General features: G+C 33.8%; 1 protein-coding gene across 1 annotated transcript; it reads left to right on the top strand.

Annotated features, from left to right (window-relative positions):
• The first annotated feature begins 3366 nt into the window (after nt 1-3366).
• On the top strand, nt 3367-8984 carry LOC137405095 (histamine H2 receptor-like). Its single transcript, XM_068091320.1, has 3 exons — nt 3367-4068; nt 5162-5353; nt 8796-8984. The coding sequence occupies exons 1-3, from the start codon at nt 3367-3369 to the stop codon at nt 8982-8984; spliced, it is 1083 nt and encodes a 360-aa protein (XP_067947421.1).
• The last annotated feature ends 2172 nt before the right edge of the window (nt 8985-11156 follow it).

Below are 11156 nucleotides of genomic sequence, written 5' to 3'. Positions count from 1 at the left end.
TAAACCTGGACCCGCAAATGAAAGGCATGTCACAGTAGTACCTGATCAGTATATCGCATCAAAATGTTGCATGGGCTTTACTCATATCTCATTTTACCAGCTAGGATATATATGTATATATAGTTTATTGTCTGCTCATCAGACTAGAGACTCTGTATAGTAAGAGTAAGTTTTACCTCAAATACATCACATATTGGTCAGCTGAAGATGAGTAAGTTTGCCCATGTATTTCATATGCCACGTGTGCATATATACACCCTATCTGCATCAACACACTGGACATGACACTGCATCATTATATATCAGTCCAGTCATTCATTTGCTGTCTTATAATACTAATAAAACTAATATTTAATAAACAACCGTATAATATTTAGATATTTGCAAATCTGGTGCTAAAAATTGTGCATGTCTCTAAAACAAGTAGGCCTACATAGAAAAAATATGAAGCAAAAATACATGTATAAGCGCAAATGCATGATTAATTGCAGAAATAGTATGAGCATAATTTTAAAATTGTAAATATATAAAATCTATCAGTTATAAGTGAGTCTTGAAAACAAATTTATCAGCTTCTGAAACAATTTCTGTTACCATCCAACACACCGGTACTTGTATATGCGTCACTTCGTTTTGACCTATGCAATATATAGAGCCTAAATTGCGAATGGTACACGAATATTAAAAGCTTTCATAAGTTGCAACTAAATGGAAATGCTTTTTAAGCTATTTTATTATATTTCCATCTTGTAACTTTGTTTGAACCCGTTGCACAGAATAAATGATACATGCAGTAATCAGTGCTTGATGAAAAGTTCCTTTGTATAAATCGCAAACTTGTGACCCTTTACTACTTGCCCCACTCGTTCTACTCAACCATAGTCCAAAGTTGAAAAATCATAAGAGTGATGTTTAGTATGACAAAAGTGATGTTTAGTATCATAAGAGTGATGTTTAGTACCGTAAGAGTGATGTTTAGTATCATAAGAGTGATGTTTAGTACCGTAAGAGTGATGTTTAGTATCATAAGAGTGATGTTTAGTATCATAAGTGTGATGTCTAGTATCATAAGAGTGATGTTTAGTATCATAAGAATGATGTTTAGTATCATAAGTGTGATGTTTAGTGTCATGAAAGTGATGTCTCGTATCATAAGAGTGATGTTTAGTATCATAAGTGTGATGTTTCATACCATAAGACTGATGTTTAGTGCCACAAAAGTGATGCTTAGTATCATAAAAGTGATGTTTAGTATCATAAGAGGGATATCTAGTATCATAAGAGGGATGTTTAGTACCATAAGAGTGATGTTTAGTATCATAAGAGTGATTTTTAGTATCATAAGTGCAATGTTTAGTACCATAAGAGTGATGTTTAGTATCATAAGAGTGATGTCTAGTATCATAAGAGTGATGTTTAGTATCATAAGAATGATGTTTAGTATCATAAGTGTGATGTTTAGTGTCATGAAAGTGATGTCTCGTATCATAAGAGTGATGTTTAGTATCATAAGTGTGATGTTTCGTACCATAAGACTGATGTTTAGTGTCACAAAAGTGATGCTTAGTATCATAAGAGTGATTTTTAGTATGATAAGTGTGATGTTTAGTATCATAAAAGTGATGTCTCGTATCATAAGAGTGATGTTTAGTATCATAAGAGTGATGTTTAGTATCATAAGAGTGATGTTTAGTATCATAAGTGTGATGTTCAATATCATAAAAGCAGATGTTTTTTTATGTTAACAGACTTTCAAGTGATGAGAGTTTAAAAAACATAATGCCAGTGATCCATGAGTTATTTACAACTTATGTAATGCAAAAGAGTAAGTGCACTCCAAACGATGTCGGGCTCAACTGGCCATTTTAGAACTTTGGTCTTACTTATAAATTCAGCACGATATATCTGATTAAATACTTCAAAAAGTCATCAATGAATGCGCTTATGGATTGTTGTTACAAAAGAATCAGCAATTTGTGTTGAAAAAGTCATTGAAAGTTGAAATTCCAAGTAACACCGGGCGTGCTGCTAGTATAGTATGATTATTTTATTTATATTAATTATTATCCCATGACCAAACGGGCGGATGCGAAGTTTGAGAATTTTTATGATAAATGCATGTGCACACAACTTACGAAAATTATTCATCAACAATGAGACGAATCCTTGTCTCGAAATCTCATCAACAAATTTGACCATCGTTTTGTAAAGTCGTTAAAGTATAATAACGATACAAAACACATATAAGCCTATTTAAATACGTTACCAAGTCTTTGTAAATTGCCGAAATTCTCTTAAAACTTACCCATCTGAACGGATTATACACAAATAGACAAATTATTTTAGCTGAAATTTGCAAAATTTGGCGATAACGCTTGTCAAGCTTGGCTTAATACAAGTTAAGACCGGAAATTGAAACGCCGAACGACAGATAATAAAACGATTAAGTCGTGCGCATTTCACAGAAAAATAACGTGCAAATTTCACCAGTCTATAGCATTGTCGAATTACCGAAGGTTTATGTAATTTACGTAGGAGTACTGAAATCATTTCATTTTTGCCGATTTCAAAGTAACTGATATTTTAGACACTTTGAGTACTTTGGTATTCTAACTGATGTCCAACGCAGTGTAAGTAAAGGAAATGACGATGATTGTTTTTCTAATGATCCTCATGAGGTTATTACAATACTTAATTATAAGTTTGGATGACTACAGAACAATGACTACGTAGTACAGATTTTTGAAAAATCCATATAAATATCACAACTTCTTGATGCTGCTAGCTATGACGTTTTGAAATGTCAACAAAATTGTGCATTGGTTTTATATTATTACTATATTAATAATATTGGTTATTCTAATAATATCAGTGCATTTTACTTTTAATATTGGCCAATATTGCATTTCTTCTATTGCAGAGGGAGAGATATAAACATATAATCTGTTCCTTTCATTACAGCTACCATTGCAGTTATCCAATTGCACTGCAGTGCCATTTGACTGCTAATATTGCATTTCTCAACCATCAGTACCATTTCTTTTTTTCCAATATCTCTTTGGTCGTGGGCTGTAAAACAGGCTGAATTTCTAGTTGTTATATTATTATTATATTATTATTTATTTACTTTTATTAAATCAGTTTCAGCAAATTAAAATGGTAGACTCTTATTTACATAGCTCGGTAAGCTGCTTTAATTCACTTCAAGTAGAAAAGTTATCTTCTCCTAGCAGTAAAAGAATGAATGACATTGGCTGTGTTCCAACTGACTGACTATTTAATGCACTGGGCTGAATACACTTGTCACAGTATCAAAGTGAAAACTTATTGATCCGTAAGAGCTCTGGATTATTGCTAGCTGCTACCATGATGGAGCTGAGAGTAGCTCTTTTTATACTCCACGGATGTGTACGAGAGTCTACTAACACTTCCAGCCGGAGTGCTTTACAGAACAGTTCAGCGATCAATGACACAGAGGATTTACCCGTGGATAACAAAATGAACAATATTAGCATAGCCTTTTTATCTTCTCTGCTATTTATGGGAGCTTTGGGAACATTTCTCAACATTTCAACAGTAATCATTATTGGATTCGGAAGAAGAATAACCAAGGAAGTTAAAATACAACTCATAAACATGGCTCTTACCGATTTACTTCTCGCCCTCATGACTGTCTCTAACGTTATAATGGCTTCTTTATATTTCAATAAATGCGTTTGGTCCTTTGATTCTTCAGGCGTGTGGACACGAGTCAACTTGTGGTATGCTAGTCCTTTGTGTAGCGCCTCCATCAGCATTGAAAGAGCTTTCATCATCTACTTCCCGTTGTCTGTGTATCGTTACACCAAAACCCATAAAATCCTGGTAGCCTGTGTAATATGGGTTATAGCAGTCACGAGCAGTTTTACAGGACACTTTGATTATAACTATATAACTTTAATTAAGTTCATCATTCCAACTGTCATCATAGTCATCTGCTACTCCGCAGTCTTTGCTAAATTGTATTTCCGTACTAACAGCCAACTTCAATTACACTCGTCTAACCACAGATACAAGCAAGTTAAAAAGGTAAGTAAATGTACAATATTTTTAGCTGCATGAAGCACAGAAAACACCTCTATAATCTATGCAACCTTTTTACGTAAATTGAACGGATTAGCCAATTTTATTGTATTTTACTGCCCATATAACGTAAAAATCCTTTAACATAGATGATCTCAGAATAGATTATAAACATTTATAAGTGTGTAGTAAGATATTTTACATTAGTAAAGGGAGCTGTAGTTTACTACCCTCACTTTCTCTAGTTTATGTGAAATCAATAAAACTGTAGCTGAACCAGTAAAGTTTGCAGGCTAGGCTGCAGTCACCAAGTTTGGCTATACAGCCAGTCAATGATAGTGACACAAAAATTACCATAGCAACAGTTCCTGTACTACATTTGAAACAGTTTCATGCTGTTTCAAAATTTTAGTGGTCGTATAATTAAACAAGATTTTACGACCACAAGAGTTTTATAAGTATATGCCTGTACAGTGTAGACAAACAAAGGGCCTAGTTACATATACATCAGAATTTAAAGGAAAACTCCAATTGAAAATTTATGTTTTAAAACAGTTTCATGCTGTTTCAAATGCTGTTTAATTCCTCAAATATGGTAAGTGTATCGAAAGAAGTTTTCATCTACATGTTATTTAATAGACTGAATGTAGACTTTGTCTTTGCAAAAGAAACTTTAACTTGGTTTACAAACCAAACTGTCTAATGATTTATTTTCAATGCTCATATTTAATGACTATATATTTGCCATTTTTAAAAGTTTTATTTTTACCTTTGCCTATGACAAGAATTTCATGAAATTTACAAGCATTTGAAATTATAAATTTGTGCTCAACAGTCAAAAAATTTAAAAATAAGATGTTGAAAAACAACATGAATTTGAACAGAGATGTTTTTGGTATTTTAATGCTTTCAGCTAGCATGTACACAATAATTGATAACACAGGCTGTAGAGGCCAATCATGAAGTTGGCAGATTCAGCTCAATCAAGCATAACCACCTTATTTCTAGCCAATGTTGAAGGTGGATGACACTAGCTAGCACCGCTAGTTAAAAATATTGAGCCGCGATGTTGTGTTTACATGTTTGTGGTAATTTACAGTTGCAGACAATGCTGGCAGTAGATGCAGCCTTGACCTTGTTAACTTGGATACCATTTGTTATACGATATGGCTCACTAAAGGGAACTCTCTATATTGACTATGAAACTGTTGATTTCGTCTTATACCTGTTGGTGACAACAAATGCTTTCTCAACACCCACTATCTATTTCATCTTCAATGACAACTTTAGGGTGAGTTTCCTAAACATTGAGATTTAACAACTACTCAAAACATTTATTATTTTATTTACTATAACAAGAGCGATTAAAAGTTGGAATAAAGAATAAAACTGAGTTAAAACTACCAACATTAAGCCTGGCAGTCCAACACCTTAACACTTGTGCAAATCATTCGCCATCCAGCATTTCAGAATAGTTTCGCACAAAATTATTTTCTGTTCTTTATTAGCAAACCTGATAATATCTCACTGCACTCGAGACTGCAACGGTAACATTGATACTATGCAACAAGCGTTTTAGCTTTGACATTGTGTTTGTAAGCTCTCACTTGCATGGTTGTCTAGAATTAAACTTTATAGCTAACTATTATGAGCCTACATCTTAAAATCTTTAGACTCTCAGAAAAATAGCCACTTTCGTGCATTGTTGACTCAGTTGAAACTTTAGAATTCTATGCGAATTCTCTGTGTTTGGTTTTTAGTAAACCCATTCAAAATAGCATAGTCTAGCCAATTGGTCTATAGTCTATCAATAGTCTAGCCATTGATTTAACCTTTAACCTTAATGAGTTTAGGTTTTTAATGAGTGTTCAAGATTTCTTGTCAAGTTCTATTGCTAAAGGATCTTGTCAAGGTCATCAGACAGAAATAGAAAAGATATGTCTAAAAGATTCAAAGCATAATGATTACATCTTGTATACATACATATATAAGTAGGCTATAAATAGCGGAATGCGCCTGGCAGCAATGTTATTTAGATTAGTCTGCAGTAACAATTGCACACCTGTAGCAAAGGACAGTTGTAAACAACAACTCTCGGGCACAGGTGTTTATAAATTGTTGTCTTTGATTAATACAAAGCTGAGTTGTATTTCAGATGATTGTTAAAGGAAAGAAGCCCTTGTGTTAAAGGCACCTTTAAAAATACCTTTTGATTGGAAAAATACCTTTTTAATCAGATCATCAGAGTGCTTTACAGTTTTATAGCAGTCGATTGCTCTGGTAAAATCTGTAAGTTGACTAAGTTTCCACAACATAAAATTTAAATACTTTGATGGCGTAAAGTTTTGATATTCTTTCCATATGCATTATGAGGCTGTAAAAACTCAAATTACTGTCAATGTAACAAACATGGATGCTTGACCCTCTAGCACAGAGCGAAAGTGAGAATTGGGAACCGAAAGGTTTGTTTATCGCAAAATTGTTTTACAAGTTATTGCGCAATCTTTTTATGAGTAGCTCTTCAGCATTTAAGTTACTTGCTAGAATAAATTGCTGGACTGCATTCATGTCAACAAGCCTTTCATTGAGGGCACGTGCCGTTAATGCACCGGAAGGCCTATTTTTGAGTTTTTACTCAGATACTTTGGCACATTTACATGTACGCATATGAAAAGCAAAAGTATGAAGGTTGCCAATTGAGCCCCAAATCATATGGAGTTGACCAATTTTTTCACATGTGTGTAACTAGCATGCGAGTGTATAACAAACTGAAGACAATGTGTAGAGCTCTTACAGTGTGCTCTTATAACCGTTCTCTCGAGCGATAGTTTTTTAATCACATAGAACACCTCTCCTATTAAACCATATATTATTCTAGGGATTCTAGTGGCAGTTGGATTAGCACAGCTCAAAGTTTTTGGTATTTTCAGTTGAATGTCACATGTTCGAGCCCAGCACGTAACAAACTTTTATGAAGTACTTCAATGTTGTTTGTTCGGCGTGATAATATCAAGCAAAATTACACGATCATCAGAGTTTTATATTGTATGCTCGTACAGTGTAGATAAACAAAGGGCCTGATTATACATTATATACCAGAAGTTGGATCAAAACTCCAATTAAGAATCTATTTTTGATCAGCGTTGGCAGTTGTTTAGCAAGTATTGGCATCTAAAAAATGATAGCGTTCGAAAACAACCCAAACACGAAAGCCTTAGATAGCTCAATATGTATATACATGTAGAGATGTATATGATGAGACACGATGCACTCAGTTGATCACATTATGGTTCAAAACTCTTGTTACTTTTTATGTTCTGAGTTTTTACGTGTTAACAAGTTTTGTCTGAAATCATTGAAAGCGTGATTACCTCAGATTCTTTGATCCAGGAGAACAATAATGCTCAGTAGCATCAATGTATGTTAGTATATAACATCATTAAAAAACCTTCTTTTTGCACAAAACAAAACTTTCTGTTTTTGTCAATTTTCCTTCTGTATACTGTAGCGCATTTAAAAAGTTTGTATCTTTTTCTCAATTGCGGTAAGAATGCTGTCAACTAAGCCACACAGTTTTGCTTATTATCTTTCCTATATTTAGGGTTAGAAGTGGGTTTTAAACCTGTCAGTTATTCCCAGTTTGAGGTTCAGACCAACCAGAGATAGCAAAAACACACAAGTGTGTAACTAAGATTACAAATGCTTTGAAGACCACAATTCATGTTCTTTCTATTAAACGTTTTATGGAATAATGGCAAATAATTTGTTTAAAACTTTTCCCAATTTAGAAGCCATGTAACTAACTCAAATGGCTAATCTTCACAAGACAGTAGTTTTAGTCAAAACTGGTTTTAAAAAGTTCGGAGGCATATATATAGCTAAGAAAAATAGATGTATTCTCAAATGACTCGCTATTTTTGCTCCATTTAAGCCTTTTCATTGTATAGCATAATATTCATAGCGAACAAGGAAGCCTGCGGAGATTAAAAGAAAACTGAAAATAACTGTCTGAGAAAACCTTTGGAAATTCATGAAAGCTGACTTGTAATATAATTTGGGAAGGATAAAAATATTTGGGATCGGAAAGGGATTAGAAACATATTCAGGCCTGTTTGGTTTAAGAATAACTATAAAACTAGGCTGACTTCTTTACTTTTACTGAAGTTTGTAACTCTTAATTGCTGCCATCAGTTCAACACTCTCAAGTATTTTATAAGTTGTGAGGTTGGAGACAATTTAACCTATTTATTATAACCTATACACACAGCTAGCCAATCATACAGATGTATTTTATGTGGTGAGTTGCTGCATATTTTTGAGACTACAGACTCAACCTCTGCTACACATCTTCATAACAACTTGATTATTAGCAATACTTCAATCACAGTCATTTTTGAGGAATATTCAATGCAAAATTAACTCATATTCAACTTTTACATTAATATTTAGTATTTTTAAAGCAGTCATAAAATTCACAGTAGTTTTATCAAATTTCTTTCAAGTGTATTTAAGTCATACCATTGTAATTACTTATTTTCACCGATTTTCTAGCTTTGCTGGGTTTTGTTGCCTTAAATTAAGTGCTGGGCAAAGATTTCACACTAGTTCATCTACTTCAGCGGCAGTGATTATGACTCATTTCCTGCTCTTCAATTTCATCATTTCTGTACTTGTTTATGTAAAGCTTATACATTTTTTACTTGATATCATTGCATTATTTGTACTTATTACAGAAGGACACCAAAGATATATTCAACTTGCTGAGATGTAAAAAAATTCCAGCTCGACCAAGGTCAAGTCAGAAGATTTCACAGCAATCTACTGTCAGCAAATTAACTGAATTGAGATGCGCAGAGGAGATATTTGCTATCACTAATAGACGCGGTGCTCTCAAGTCACAGTCTTGGACAACAGCCAAATAACAACTTGCCCTTGCATCATTATTGTTATGAGTTACTGAGTGTCAGGTGGAAAGGTTAAGCAGCTGCGGTGCCAAGAGTGAGAATATTCAGTATTTTCACATCATTAATAAACATGACAGGTGTCACCTTGTTATTCCTAGATGCTTTTGTTGATTTCTACGAGCCTATAAAATGCATTGCTTTTGAAAGGGAACATTTTTAAGTGGAACTTCATCTTTTAGAGACATAATTACTTTAGCATACACTGTCTTAATTTCTCATTAGTCTTGGCAAAGCTAAATGTGTTTTAGCCAATGATTATTATGAACTCTTGTACCCACTCTGCGAGTGAGCTTGGGGGAAGAGTAACAATAAGTTTGGCAACAACTTTTACAAGCAAAGACAAATTTGTTTGGTCCTTGGCCATGAATTGAGACAATAAGCTAACCTACGTATGCTGTAGCTCTCAGCAACCAGACTTTTCACTTGGTGAACGCTTGAAACTTTTAGCATTTTGGACTGATTCAGTTAAACCTATAAACTTCTTAATATCTTTAAAAGATACTAGCGTTGAAGCTGTTGCCAATCAAAACAAGCTGATGTAATCAGAAGAACTGAAAAATGGGTAATATTACAATCTTTAAAGGTTGACTTGTAACAAAATTCACATTACAGCTATTTGGTATCAAAAGATTCACTATGTCTTACTCTGTTGTGTTGTAGGTGCCAAATATGTGGAAATGTGATTACAAGCTCTTAAAAGCTCAAAAACAAAAAGCCACCGTAGATTGGAATCTGTTTATTTCTTTGACGTAGTCATTACAGTATGGTTATTGTCTTGTCACTGATGAACATCACGTGAATTGAAAGGCCAATAAAAATCTCAATAAAAAACTTATCTTATCACTAATTTATGGCAAACTCTTTGGGTTTTACCAAAGACCCCGTATCAAATATAAATGCTCGCTACTTTACAGTTTTGTTTCGGCTTGATCTAATCGTCAAGTCGTAATCTGATCATGTGACCCAATACTTCGCAGATAATTTTTTAGCACTTTTCTATTATCACAGGTGACCAACAGGCTCATCTTGATTATTAGACAATGATATGTACTCCATCGAGGTAAGGTTAAAAATTAAATGAATTTTACGGTAAGTTATAAGATATCAGTGCTAAAAGTGACAGCATTACAATGACGATAAAACAGACGTGTAAGAACAATAGACATGGTTTTACTGAATGCGTGAAGTAAATCTGTAAAAATATTTCGACGAATAAGGTTGCATGAAACTGTAAACAGAAACAATCTCCTACAACTACGTCACATTTGAGCCGTTTTGGAAAGAAAATCCAAACTATGGCGGTCTCGTGTGGCTGCGATCAACTGTTCGTTTTTAGTTGTAAGAGCTTGTAATCACATTCCCACATATTTTGCACCTACAACACAACAGAGTAAGACATGGCAAATTTTTTGATATCAAATAACTGCAATGCGAATTTTGTTGCAAGTCAACCTTTAAATAAAATACATATCTTGTGCAATATTCTCCGTGTGTATGCTTGATTTACAATATATTCAATGAAGCACTGAATGAATTGTAAAGTTGGCACCTAATTTTTGAATTTTGTGCCGTGATTGTAAAACTATGTAGTTGTCTTCCTTTTTTTGTCAGTTGCTTTGACCATGACTGTCTTATTGTTTAGACTTTATCACTGATTTCTATGCAACCCTGTTTCAGCCTTTTCTTGCCATCTGTTTTTGTCTGGTTTCCTCAATTTTATTGTACACTTTTTGCTGCTTTAGAGAGCAGCCTTGATCTTGTGGTACTAAAAGCCTGACTTGTAAAAAACATGTCAGTAGTTCACTTCCTAAATAAGGTCTCTGGGGGTGACAGGAATGAAATCCAACCTTAAACCATAACTGCCACGAACAACTTTTATCGTATTTACTAGGTAAATCAGACATGCTGATTCCGATTTTGTAATCAAAATAAAGATTAGGCCACTAACTTTCAGAATAATAAAGGATTTTTATAGCGTTTTAATATCGGTCTCGAAAACAACAATCGGTCTCATAACAAGCTCCGCCCATAAATACTTGACGTAACCTAGCTTTTTAGGAACAGAAGTTACGTAAAGATGTTTAGACCGATTTAGAATAATAGAGATGGGTGTTTTAAAATCTATTAATA

The sequence above is a fragment of the Watersipora subatra genome, chromosome 9 (genome assembly GCF_963576615.1).
Source record: "Watersipora subatra chromosome 9, tzWatSuba1.1, whole genome shotgun sequence".
In the NCBI taxonomy this organism is placed as follows: Eukaryota; Metazoa; Bryozoa; class Gymnolaemata; order Cheilostomatida; family Watersiporidae; genus Watersipora; species Watersipora subatra.
The sequence above is the reverse complement of the archived record's forward strand: the minus strand, read 5'-3'. Positions and strand labels throughout refer to the sequence as shown.